The sequence below is a fragment of the Rattus norvegicus genome, chromosome 8 (genome assembly GCF_021556685.1).
Source record: "Rattus norvegicus strain SHRSP/BbbUtx chromosome 8, alternate assembly SHRSP_T2T, whole genome shotgun sequence".
Taxonomy (NCBI): domain Eukaryota; kingdom Metazoa; phylum Chordata; class Mammalia; order Rodentia; family Muridae; genus Rattus; species Rattus norvegicus.
The window spans coordinates 47764635-47779298 of NC_141541.1; the positions used below are offsets into that span (position 1 = coordinate 47764635).

General features: G+C 37.9%; 1 protein-coding gene and 1 pseudogene across 1 annotated transcript; both read left to right on the forward strand.

The window, feature by feature from the left end:
• The first annotated feature begins 811 nt into the window (after nucleotides 1-811).
• Or8g52 (olfactory receptor family 8 subfamily G member 52) lies at nucleotides 812-1750 on the forward strand. The gene has a single exon (NM_001000793.1). The coding sequence runs from the start codon at nucleotides 812-814 to the stop codon at nucleotides 1748-1750; it is 939 nt and encodes a 312-aa protein (NP_001000793.1).
• Olr1317-ps (olfactory receptor pseudogene 1317) lies at nucleotides 13070-13737 on the forward strand (annotated as a pseudogene).

Sequence of the window (14664 nt, forward strand, 5' to 3'; positions counted from 1 at the left end):
GTTTCTGATGAGGCAAAGTAGACTTCATTTGTGTTGCTTAGGTTCCTGCACTTGCCTCTCACCATGTGGTTGTCTCTGGTGATTGATGGTCTTGATGTCTCCAGCTGGAGCTTTTCCCTCCTGTGAGACTGTGAGCCTGTGATCTTATGTGTGTCAGAACTCCTGGGAAACCAGCTCTCCCTGGGCAGGATTTGAATGTGGATATCTGTGTCACAGGGTTAGCTACCAGGTACTGATGGAAACGGGAATTTCCTCTTCCTGGCTACTCTGTGATTCCTGTGTGCTGTGGTCTCCTGGAATGTCCCTCTTTGGTCAGTTATTGGAGCAAAAGTGGTGGTCTCACCTGTGAACTTCGATGTGACAGCACTCTGTTGAGACCGGCTCTCTCCAGGTGGGACTTGATTATGGAGATTGCTGATAACCTTAGTTCCTTGCCACAGATGAAATAAATATTTTAAGATTGCTTAAGATTCATTAACTAATGGTGAAAGTTTTTCATAGCTATTATTTGTTTTCCTGGATGATGCTGATATTTTAATATAAAACAATATTTACAAGATAGACATGAGAAATTTCTAGATAACTCCACAGAATATTATAGCTGTTGCTGTGGGTTTATAAAATTCAGATAAATATAGATATACTAGATATGTATTTGTAAGCCTCATGTTAATGTCTTCTAATGTTAACACCCATGAAGAGCTGTTGCAAGCAGAAGAAAACCCAATAAAAATATTCTAACTCAGATTCAAATGAAGAGTGATAAACCATCTTTTTCTCACTTTTTTTACAAAAATATATTCAGGAGGAAATGGCTGAAGGCAATCAGTCCAGAGTGACTGAATTTATCCTCACTGGATTAACAGATAAACCAGAGCTGCAGCTGCCCCTGTTCCTCCTCTTTCTTGGAATTTACCTGCTCACAGTGCTAGGAAACCTGGGCATGATCATCCTGATCCTGCTCAGCTCCCACCTGCAAACACCCATGTACTTCTTCCTCAGCGGTCTGTCCTTCATTGACCTCTGTTACTCTACTGTCATTATCCCCAAAATGCTGGTGAACTTTGTGACAGAGAAGAATATCATCTCCTATCCTGGATGCATGACTCAGCTCTACTGCTTCATAGCATTTGTTATATCTGAGTGTTACATGTTGTCTGCAATGGCATTTGACCGCTATGTTGCCATCTGTAACCCCTTGAGGTATAATGTCACTATGTCTTACCAAGTCTGTTTCTGGATGATAGGTGGCGTGTATAGCATAGGCTTCATTGAAGCCACAATTCATACTGTTTGCATGCTACAAGTGCTTTTCTGCAAGGCTAATGTAGTAAATCACTTCTTCTGTGATCTTCTTCCGTTGTTTCAACTTGCCTGCTCCAGTACATTTGTCAATGAGACAGTACTTCTGTGCCTCAGTACTCTTAATTTCTGTGTTCCAACTCTGACAATCTTGAGCTCTTACAGTTTTATCATTGCCAGAATCATCCGCATCAAATCCACTGAGAGCAGATTCAAAGCCTTTAGCACATGCAGTTCCCACTTCTCTTCTGTGGCTGTCTTCTTTGGTTCCCTGGGATTCATGTACTTTCAGCCATCATCAGTTAGCTCAAAAGATCAAGGCAAAGTGTCTTCTGTGTTTTACACTACTGTTGTGCCCATGCTCAATCCCTTGATTTACAGCCTGAGGAATAAAGATGTCAAACTTGCTCTAAATAAGTTGTTTCAAAAGAAGACATTTCATATGTAAAAATAATATTTTGCCTTGGTAGAAATTTCTTATATCTACAATTTTATTAAAATACCTTTAGATAACAACAATATATTTTGAGTCTTGAAATTTGCATTAATATAAAGTTATCTCCTACCAAAAACTTGTCAAGAAGAATTGGATAAAAAAATTTAGAAACATATAAGAAGCAATTCTGAGATGTCCCAGGGTTTATCATCCTTAACTACCACACCTTTAAATATTTTTCAAAACACTCCCAAAAGTCTTCCTATAGTTTGTTATGCTTTATGTGAATATAATATGGCTCTTTCCTGGAGGTATTTTCCTTTCTTGTTAAAGAAATAAATCCATGGGGTAGAAAGTTATCTTCTATCTTGTTTTTGTGTATCCTGCCCTGTCAATTTAGTGTATTACCAACCATATGTGAAAATGTGATCTCTAAATTAAGTAGACTTAGCAAAATTGAATAAACCCAAATCATCCCTTTCACATCTCCCTGGACTTATATATCTATATTATGGACTATAAAACACATTAGAAATAATGTTGTTCTGCCTTCAGAGAAATAATACTGAACTCATTAAATAAGACTGTACACAACTACACATGTACGCATACTATTGCCACAATTACTGATCCAATTTGGGGGATTTGCCATCATCTTTGTTCCTCAAAGTTTCCTGTTTCCTGAAAGTTCTATATTACTTTTCTGTATATAAGTAACTACTGAATTTTCTAAGACCACACTTAGATATCAGTTTTAGAAGTGATCTTTTGGTGCACTATTGTGCTATTTTGTATAGGAAAATTTAAAACTGGAAAATAGTTATCTCTCAAATTACATGTAATATTCATACATCTAAATTAACTAACCTTTCTGGTTCCTGACATGGCAATAAACTTTATTTTACATAACCTTCATCCAATTAAGCTACAAACCAGAAACTTCAGTTCTTTGTCAAATAGTATCATCCGCATCAGAAAGACCCATCATCCATAACATTTGAAATGTAAATAAAGAAAATAACCAATTTAAAAAGGATATATCTTTCACATATCTGAAGACTTTAATAGCAACTGTGTACCTTTTCTGGTCTTTCCCTAATATAGATTATCCTAGATAAAGGTACTTCTACATGGCATTAGAGACTTCTAGACTTCATGATTCCTGAAAGCTTCAAAGTCTTTAAACAAGATGCATTAAGGAGACAAGTGTGGATATTTCCAAGTAACATATGGGACCCCTGTTCACTGTATTAATGTGTGTTCAGAAGCACAGCGCTGGAGCCTCTGTACTTCTTCCTAGTTTTAGCTTTTGTTTGTTCGTTTATTTGTTTTAAACCTGATTGCCTTGCATCTGCTATTTCAGCTGAATCCTGTTACTGTTGCAGATTACTGGTGGCTTTGCCTTGAGGTTGCCTTCAAATAAAAGAAGATGCCTCTTTGGCATGCTGTCTTTCCCTCATCCAGTAACACCGAAACTAGAAAATCAGATCACTTTTTGAAAAGTCAAATAAAGACCCTTGGTTTTCTTTCGTTTTTTTTTTTTTTTTTTTTTTTTTTTTTTTTATTAACTTGAGTATTTCTTATATACATTTCGAGTGTTATTCCCTTTCCCGGTTTCCGGGCAAACATCCCCATCCCCCTCCCCTTCCTTATGGGTGTTCCCCTCCCAACCCTCCCCCCATTGCCGCTCTCCCCCGCACAGTCTAGTTCACTGGGGGTTCAGTCTTAGCAGGACCCAGGGCTTCCCCTTCCACTGGTGCTCTTACTAGGATATTCATTGCTACCTATGAGGTCAGAGTCCAGGGTCAGTCCATGTATAGTGTTTAGGTAGTGGCTTAGTCCCTGGAAGCTCTGGTTGCTTGGCATTGTTGTACATATGGGGTCTCCAGCCCCTTCAAGCTCTTCCAGTTCTTTCTCTGATTCCTTCAACGGGGGTCCTATTCTCAGTTCAGTGGTTTGCTGCTGGCATTCGCCTCTGTATTTACTGTATTCTGGCTGTGTCTCTCAGGAGCGATCTACATCCGGCTCCTGTCGGTCTGCACTTCTTTGCTTCATCCATCTTGTCTAATTGGGTGGCTGTATATGTATGGGCCACATGTGGGGCAGGCTCTGAATGGGTGTTCCTTCAGTCTCTGTTTTAATCTTTGCCTCTCTATTCCCTCCCAAGGGTATTCTTGTTCCCCTTGTAAAGAAGGAGTGAAGCATTCACATTTTGATCATCCGTCTTGAGTTTCGTTTGTTCTAGGGATCTAGGGTAATTCAAGCATTTGGGCTAATAGCCACTTATCAATGAGTGCATACCATGTATGTCTTTCTGTGATTGGGTTAGCTCACTCAGGATGATATTTTCCAGTTCCAACCATTTTCCTACGAATTTCATAAACTCGTTGTTTTTGATAGCTGAATAATATTCCATTGTGTAGATGTACCACATTTTCTGTATCCATTCCTCTGTTGAAGGGCATCTGGGTTCTTTCCAGTTTCTGGCTATTATAAATAAGGCTGCGATGAACATAGTGGAGCACGTGTCTCTTTTATATGTTGAGGCATCTTTTGGGTATATGCCCAAGAGAGGTATAGCTGGATCCTCAGGCTGTTCAATGTCCAATTTTCTGAGGAACCTACAGACTGATTTCCAGAATGGTTTTACCAGTCTGCAATCCCACCAATGGAGGAGTGTTCCTCTTTCTCCACATCCTCGCCAGCATCTGCTGTCACCTGAGTTTTTGATCTTAGCCATTCTCACTGGTGTGAGGTGAAATCTCAGGGTTGTTTTGATTTGCATTTCCCTTATGACTAAAGATGTTGAACATTTCTTTAGGTGTTTCTCGGCCATTCGGCATTCCTCAGCTGTGAATTCTTTGTTTAGCTCTGAACCCCATTTTTAATAGGGTTATTTGTTTCCCTGCGGTCTAACTTCTTGAGTTCTTTGTATATTTTGGATATAAGGCCTCTATCTGTTGTAGGATTGGTAAAGATTTTTTCCCAATCTGTTGGTTGCTGTTTTGTCCTAACCACAGTGTCCTTTGCCTTACAAAAGCTTTGCAGTTTTATGAGATCCCATTTGTCGATTCTTGATCTTAGAGCATAAGCCATTGGTGTTTTGTTCAGGAAATTTTCTCCAGTGCCCATGTGTTCGAGTTGCTTCCCCACTTTTTCTTCTATTAGTTTGAGTGTGTCTGGTTTGATGTGGAGGTCCTTGATCCACTTGGACTTAAGCTTTGTACAGGGTGATAAGCATGGATCGATCTGCATTCTTCTACATGTTGACCTCCAGTTGTACCAGCACCATTTGCTGAAAATGCTATCTTTTTTCCATTGGATGGTTTTGGCTCCTTTGTCAAAAATCAAGTGAACATGGGTATGTGGGTTAATTTCTGGGTCTTCAATTCTATTCCATTGGTCTATCTGTCTGTCTCTGTACCAATACAATGCAGTTTTTATCACTATTGCTCTGTAATACTGCTTGAGTTCAGGGATAGTGATTCCCCCTGAAGTCCTTTTATTGTTGAGGATAGCTTTAGCTATCCTGGGTTTTTTGTTATTCCAGATGAATTTGCAAATTGTTCTGTCTAACTCTTTGAAGAATTGGATTGGTATTTTGATGGGGATTGCATTGAATCTGTAGATTGCTTTTGGTAAAAAGGCCATTTTTACTATATTAATCCTGCCAATCCATGAGCATGGGAGATCTTTCCATCTTCTGAGGTCTTCTTCAATTTCTTTCCTCAGTGTCTTGAAGTTCTTATTGTACAGACATTTTACTTGCTTGGTTAAAGTCACACCGAGGTACTTTATATTATTTGGGTCTATTATGAAGGGTGTCGTTTCCCTAATTTCTTTCTCAGCTTGTTTCTCTTTTGTATAAAGGAAGGCAACTGATTTATTTGAGTTAATTTTATACCCAGCCACTTTGCTGAAGTTGTTTATCAGCTTTAGTACTTCTCTGGTGGAACTTTTGGGATCACTTAAATATACCATCCTATCATCTGCAAATAGTGATATTTTGACCTCTTCTTTTCTGATCTGTATCCCCTTGATCTCCTTTTGTTTTCTGATTGCTCTGGCTAGAACTTCAAGAACTATATTGAATAAGGAGGGAGAGAGTGGGCAGCCTTGTCTAGTCCCTAATTTTAGTGGGATTGCTTCAAGTTTCTCTCCATTTAGTTTAATGTTAGCAACTGGTTTGCTGTATATGGCTTTTACTATGTTTAGGTATGAGCCTCGAATTCCTATTCTTTACAGGACTTTTATCATGAAGGGGTGTTGAATTTTGTCAAATGCTTTCTCAGCATCTAATGAAATGATCATGTGGTTCTGTTCTTTCAGTTTGTTTATATAATGGATCACGTTGATGGTTTTCAGTATATTAAACCATCCCTGCATGCCTGGGATGAAGCCTACTTGATCATGGTGGATGATTGTTTTGATGTGCTCTTGAATTCGGTTTGCCAGAATATTATTGAGTATTTTTGCGTCGATATTCATAAGGGAAATTGGTCTGAAGTTCTCTTTCTTTGTTGTGTCTTTGTGTGGTTTAGGTATAAGAGTAATTGTGGCTTCGTAAAAAGTATTCGGTAGTGATCCATCTGTTTCAATTTTGTGGAATAGTTTGGATAATATTGGTATGAGGTCTTCTATGAAGTTCTGATAGAATTCTGCACTAAACCCGTCTGGACCTGGGCTCTTTTTGGTTGGGAGACCTTTAATGACTGCTTCTATTTCCTTAGGAGTTATGGGGTTGTTTAACTGGTTTATCTGTTCCTGATTTAACTTCGATACCTGGTATCTGTCTAGGAAATTGTCCATTTCCTGAAGATTTTCAAGTTTTGTTGAATATAGGTTTTTATAGTAAGATCTGATGATTTTTTGAATTTCCTCTGAATCTGTAGTTATGTCTCCCTTTTCATTTCTGATTTTGTTAATTTGGACGCACTCTCTGTGTCCTCTCGTTAGTCTGGTTAATGGTTTAATCTATCTTGTTGATTTTCTCAAAGAACCAACTTTTGGTTCTGTTGATTCTTTCTATGGTCCTTTTTGTTTCTACTTGGTTGATTTCAGCTCTGAGTTTGATTATTTCCTGCCTTCTACTCCTCCTGGGTGTATTTGCTTCTTTTTGTTCTAGAGCTTTTAGGTGTGCTGTCAAGCTGCTGACATATGCTCTTTCCTGTTTCTTTCTGCAGGCACTCAGCACTATGAATTTTCCTCTTAGCACAGCTTTCATTGTGTCCCATAAGTTTGGGTATGTTGTACCTTGATTTTCATTAAATTCTAAAAAGTTTTTAATTTCTTTCTTTATTTCTACCTTGACCAGGTTATCATTGAGTAGAGCATTGTTCAGCATCCAGGTATATGTGGGCATTCTTCCCTTATTGTTATTGAAGACCAGTTTTAGGCCGTGGTGGTCCGATAGCACGCATGGGATTATTTCTATCTTTCTGTACCTGTTGAGGCCCGTTTTTTGACCAATTATATGGTCAATTTTGGAGAAAGTGCCATGAGGAGCTGAGAAGAAGGTATATCCTTTTGCTTTCGGATAGAATGTTCTATAAATATCCGTTAAGTCCATTTGGCTCATGACTTCTCTTAGTCTGTCGACATCACTGTTTAATTTCTGTTTCCATGATCTGTCCATTGATGAGAGTGGGGTGTTGAAATCTCCCACTATTATTGTGTGAGGTGCAATGTGTGTTTTGAGCTTTAGTAAGGTTTCTTTTACATATGTAGGTGCCCTTGTATTTGGGGCATAGATATTTAGGATTGAGAGTTCATCTTGGTGGATTTTTCCTTTGATGAATATGAAGTGTCCTTCCTTATCTTTTTTGATGACTTTTAGTTGGAAATTGATTTTATTTGATATTAGAATGGCTACTCCAGCTTGCTTCTTCTGACCATTTGCTTGGAAAGTTGTTTTCCAGCCTTTCACTCTGAGGTAGTGTCTGTCTTTGTCTCTGAGGTGTGTTTCCTGTAGGCAGCAGAATGCAGGGTCCTCGTTGCGTATCCAGTTTGTTAATCTATGTCTTTTTATTGGGGAGTTGAGGCCATTGATATTGAGAGATATTAAGGAATAGTGATTATTGTTTCCCTTTATATTCATATTTGGATGTGAGGTTATGTTTGTGTGCTTTCATTCTCTTTGTTTTGTTGCCAAGATGATTAGTATAAAATCAAGAAGTGATTTCTCACTGGGTAGAAGTATTGTTTGATATTGTTGAATATTTAACATACACACACACACACACACACACACACACACACTGGATAGTATAGTTATTGTAGTTAAAATGGAGATTAACATTCACAATGATCATTAAAATAGAAAACTCAGAGTAAGTAGGCACATTACTTATAAGAACAATGCTTATTAAAGTATTGTGAAGGGACAGAATCCTCTGGTTTCCATCTTCACCCAGAGTTGACCCTGTGCCAAAACTCGCTATGCCTGGATCCCACTGAGAGAGAGCTGGTCTCTCAGGAGTATCAGAACTCCTGAGAGAACAGGTAAGACTACCACTTCTGTTCTGAGGGACCAACCTGAATCCTTCAGGACACAAGAGCCAAAAAGCAGTCTGGGACAAGATCCTTCAAGTTTCCATCTGTGCCCAGAGCTGATACTGTGCCACATGATCTGTGTCTGATCCCACTAGGAAAGAACTGGTTTCCCAAGAGTGTTGGTGCATAGACTTACAGGAGGGTCAAGCCACTGTCAGAGACAGCAAGACCAGCTAACACCAGAGATGACGAGATGGCAAGAGGCAAGTGCAAGAACCTAAGCAACACAAACCAAGGCCACTTGGCATCTTCAGAACCCAGTTCTTCAACCACACCAAGTCCCGAATACTGCAACACACCTATACAGCAAGATTCAGATTTAAAATCACATCACATGATTATGTTAGAAGACTTTAAGAAAGACATAAAAAGCACCCTTAAAGAAATACAGAACAACACAGGTAAGCAGGTAGAGGCCCTTAAAAAGGGAACACAAAAATCTCTTAAAAACTTACAGGAAAACAACCAAACCAGTGAATAAATTGAACAAAACAATCCATGATCTAAAATGGAAATAGAAACAATAAAGAAATCACAAAGGGAGACAACCCTGGAGAGAGAAAACCTAGGAAATAGATCAGGGGTGATAGATGCAAGAATCAGTGGCAGAATACAGGAGAGAGAAGAGAGAATCTCAGGAGCCTAAGATACCATAGAAAACATTGACACAATAGTCAAAAATAATTCACAACACAAAGCATTCCTAACATCAAATATCCAGGAAATCTAGGACACAATTAGAAGAGGAAACCTAAGGATAATAGGTATACACGAGAGCAAAGATTCCCAAATTAAAGGATCAAGTAAATATCTTCAACAAAATTATAAAAGAAAACTCCTCTAACCTAAAGAAAGAGATGCCCATAAGCATATAAGAAGCTTCCAGAACTCAAAATATATTAGGCCAAAAAAGAAATTTCTCCTGTCACATAATAGTCAAAACATCAAATACACAAAGGAAAACAAGATTATTAAAAGCAGTAAGGGAGGGGCTGGGGATTTAGCTCAGTGGTAGAGCGCTTACCTAGGAAGCGCAAGGCCCTGGGTTCGATCCCCAGCTCCGAAAAAAAGAACCAAAAAAAAAAAAAAAAAAAAAAAAAAAAAAAAAAAAGCAGTAAGGGAAAAAGGTCAAGTAATAAGGGAAACCTATCAGAATTACATCACACTTCTCACTAGGGACTATGAAAGCCAGAAAATCCTGGGGAGATATCATACAGACCCTAAAAGAACACAAATGCCAGTCCAGGCTACCAAATCCAGCAAAACTCTCAATTACCATATGGAGAAACCAAGGAAGTCTTTGACAAAACCAGATTTAGACAATATGTTTACAAAATTCCAGCCCCCAAAAGGATAATGGATTGAGAACTCCAGAAAAAGGAGGGAAACTATACCATAGAAAGAGCAAGAAATAACCTCCTTTCAACAACCCAAAAGAAGATTGCTACACAAACACAATTATACCTCTAGCAACAAAAATTATAGAAAACAACAATCATTGGTGCCTAAAATCTCTCAACATCAATGAACTCAAATGCCCAATATAAAGACAAAGACTAACAGAAAGGATAGAAGAAGAGGAGCCAGCATATTCTTGCATCCAGGAAACACACCTTAATGACAAAAAAAGAAAAAAAAACAGAAACTTCCTCAGAGTAAAAGGGTGGAAAATTTTTTCCAAGAAATAGGACCTGGTTCTTTGAGAAAATCAAGAAGATAAAAAAATAAAGCCAGATTAACTAGAAAGCACAGAGACAATGTCCAAACTAACAAAAACAGAAATGAAAAGGGAGACATAATAACAGAAACTGAGGAAATCCAAAAATATTATCAGATACTACTACAAAGGCCTATATTCAACAAAACTATAAAATTTGGATGAAATGGACAATTTTCTAGGCAAATATCAGGTACCAAATTTCAATCAGTATCAGATAAATGGTCTAAATAATCCCATGACTCCAAAAGAAATAGAAGCAGTCATTAAATGTCTTCTAACCAAAAAAAAAGGGCAGCAAGAGATTGGTTTAGTGCTGAATTCTATTAGACCTTGAAAGAAGACCTAGTACCAATAGTCTTCAAACTGTACCACATAATAGAAACAAAAGGACCACTACCCAATTCATTCCATGAAATCACAAGAACACTTATAAGTAAACCACACAAAGACCCAACAAAGGAAGAGTACCTCAGACCAATTTCCCATACAAATATCAATGCAAAATTACTCAATAAAATTCTCACAAATCAAATCCAAGAACACATCAAAATGATCATCCATCATGATCAAGTAGGCTTCATCCCAGGGATGCAGAGATGGTTCAATATAAGGAAATCCATCAATGTAATCCACTATTTAAACAAACTCAAAGAAATAAACCACATAATCACCTCATTAGATGCTAAGAAAGGATTTGACAGAATTTCAAGACCACTTCATGATAAAAGTCTTGCAAAGATCAGGAATTCAAGGCCTATACATAAACATAATAAAAGGTATATATAGCAAACCAGTAGCCAATATCCAGTTATATGAAGAGACATTTAAAGCAATCCCACTAAAATCAGGGACCACACAAGGCTGCCCACTCTCCCCTTACCTATTCAATATACTACTTGAAGTCCTAAGCAGAGCAATTAGACAACAAGAAGAAGGCAAAGGGATAGAAATTGGAAAAGAAGAAGTAAAAATATCACTATTCACAGATGATATGATAGGATAGTTAAGTGATCCCAAAAATTCCACCAAAGAACTCCTACAGCTGACAAACAACTTCAGCAATGTGGCTGGATATGAAACTAACTCAAACAAATCAGTAGCCTTCTTCTATTCAAAGGATAAACAGGCTGAGAAAGAAAATAGGGAAATGACACACAATAGTCACAATAGTCACAAATAACAAAAAATACCTCAGTGTGACTCTAAGCAAGCAAGTGAAAGATCTGTATGACAAGAACTTCAAGTCTTTGTAGAAAGAACCTGAAGAAGATCTCAGAAGATGGAAAGATCTCCCATGCTCATAAATTGGCAGGATTAATTTTGTGAATATTTCTTTCTGAAAGCAATCTGCAGATTCAATATAATCCCCATCAAAATCCCAAGTCAATTCTTCACAGAATCACAAAAAACAACTTGCAAATTCATTTGGAATAACAAAAAACCCAAGACAGTGAAAACACTTCCCAACAAGAAAAAAACTTCTGGGGGGGGGGGATGACCCACCCTAACTCACGCTCTATTACAGAGCAATAGTGATTTAAAAAAATCCTTTATGTTACTGGCAGAGAGACAGGCAAGTAGATCAAGGGAATAGAATTGAAGATCCAGAAATGAACCCACACACCTATGGTCACTTGATCTTTGACAAAGTAGCTAAAACGATCCAGGGGAAAAAAGACAGCATTTTGAATAAATGGTGCTATTTCAATTGGCAGTTAACATGTAGAAGAAGGCACATCAATCCATTCTTATCATCTTGTACAAAGTTCAAGTCCAAGTGGATCAAGGCCCTCCACATAAAGCCAGATATACTGAATCTAATTAGAAGAGACTCTAGGTAAGAGCCTCAAACACATGGGCACATGGGAAAATTTTGTGAATAGAACACCACTGGCTTATACTCTAAGATCAGGAATCAACAGATGGGACCTCATAAAATTGCAAAGCTTCTGTAAGGTAAATAGGACAAAATGGCAACCAATAGAATGGATAAAGATCTTTACCAATCCTACATCTTTTAGAGGGTTAGTATCCAACATATGCAATGAAGTCAAGAAGTTATACTCCAGAGAATCAAGTAATCCTTTTAAAAATGGTCTACAGACCTAAACAAAGAATTCTCAACTGAGGAATATGTACTGGCTAAGAGGCACCTAAAGAAATGTTCAAAATCCTTAGTCATCAGGGAAATGTAAATCAAAACAACTCTGAGATTCTACCTCACACCAGTTAGAATGGCTAATATCAAAAAAAAAAAAAAACAGGTGATATTAGATGCTGGTGAGGATGTGGAGAACAAGGAAGATTACTCCATTTTTGGTGGGATAGCAACCTAGTACAACCACTCTGGAAATCAGGCAGAAGCTAGACCAAATCCACATGTCCTTCAGTACAGTAATGGATACAGAAAATGTGGTATATTTACACAATGGAAAACTACCCAGCTATAAAAACAATGACTTCATGAAATTCTTGGGCAAATGGATGGAACCAGCAAATATCATCTTGACTGAGGTAATCCAAACACACACACATACACACACACAAACACACACACAAACACACACACACACATACACACACACAAACACACAAACACACACACACACACACACACACACATCAATTAAAGCCTCATAACTACATGTGTTCAAGAGCTACTTCCCTTTCCATATATCAGGCAGACACTAAGCTCCTTTCCATTTTGTTCCTGCCATTTCCGATAGGTAATGTATGGCCTTCTCTGATTCCTGTCTCTTGACATGCTTCAGGTCATTTGAAGATGTGATATATCTCATAACTACAGGTTTGTTTAGTACAGAATAATGCTATAGTTCATAGACAAAATACACTTTTCTTGTCTATGCTTCATTGAACGTACACTTGGCTAGCTTTCAACATTTGAATAGAAGCACTTCTGCAGTAACCAACCATGCACAAAGTCTCACATTTTGGATTGCAGAGGGGAGGTTGTTTATACTACTAGAATAAATGGGACATAGGGTAGCTGATCATTTTATTTTTAAGCTTGACCAAATTGTCATTAACTTCAAATTTTGATGAGCTTTGTTCAAGAAAATGATGTCACCCCTTTCCTGAACCAAATGATTCTGCTCTTTTCCTTCCTAATCTTTGTTGTGCTGTTAACTGTTGGCAACAACAGCATATGAGCACTATGCTGGCACGTGCAACTGCTTGGTCAACAGTCTTAACAAGTCTGTTTCTAGATGATAGTGAAGTCCATGCTTAGGAGTCACCGAAGATACAATTCAAGCACACATTGAGAGTGCTTTTATGCAAGGGTAAAGTAATAAAACATTGCTTCTGAGATCTTCTTCCACTGCTGCAACTTGCCAGCTCCTTCACACTTGTCAATAAAGTACTTCCTTCTGTACCACAGTGATTCACTTTGTTCCAAGCCAGACCACTTTAGTCACTTACATATTCAACATTGTCAGCATCCAATGTATTCAATCCACCAAGTGAAGATTCAACACCTTAGGCAGCTACAATTCCCACCTCTTTGCTCTTGCTGTCTTTCTTTTTCCCTGGCATCACACATCTTTTCAACCAACATTAATTTGCTCCAAAAAAGGAAAATAAAGTATCATCTCTGTTTTGTACAACTATTGTGTCCATGGTGAATTCCCAGATTTATAGCCTGAGGAATAAGTATGTCAAACTTACTCTAAGGAAGGTGTTCCAGAAACAGAAATTGCATGTGTAAAGAATATGTCACATTATCAAAGCTGTATCATATCTAGAGTTATGATTAGAACACAGTCAAAAGACAGCTATATATCCTTGATCATGATAGTATTGCTAGTAAGTGATTATTTTATTTTGGGGAAATTATGTAGGAATAATTAGCTTCATGAGTTCAGACATATGGTGGAAACGATTCCAGGATGTCCCTGTGTTCATCTAACTGTACTACATCTAGATAGATTTAAACTCCTTTCAAGCCTTCTTTGTGTATCTGGAACATGACTATTTCCAGGTGAGCTTTATTTATCTTACTTAAGGGAATACTTTGGTCAGTATGATTTGATAGTTTCAATATTTTGTGTATTAAGGCTTTGAAGTTCAGCTTATTAGATCAATGAATGTGATCTCTGACATAAGTTACTTTAGTAAAAAAATGAGGATATATGAAAAATAATCTCAAATTTTTACTAAAACACAGATCTACATTGGGGTAATGGAAACATGAGGAACAATATGACTCCTCCCAACAAGGAACTGACTTTGGGTGAGACTTATGATGCTCAGTGTGACACATGCAGTTCCCGTGATCTCAGACATGGTGCCCACTTCCTCCATCCAGCTTTGGAGTTTTGGTGACTGTTCTGTACCACTCTTCCCTGTTTCAGAGAATGAATGCATAATTGGAAATCAAATTTTTTAGACTCTCATATTTAGATATTGACTTCTTATCACAAATCTTTTGAGACAGGGCTGCCCTGTTCAGCCCTGGCTGTTCTGTATCATATCATGGAGAGCAAGATGGCCAGGAACTCACAGTGATCTTCCTCCTCTGCATCCAAAATGATGGCATTAATGGGGTTCACCACCACATCTATCTGTTTTGTTTTGGTTGGTTTGGCTTACACTGCAGGCTTTTCTGCATCATTTTACAAATGCATGTGTGTGG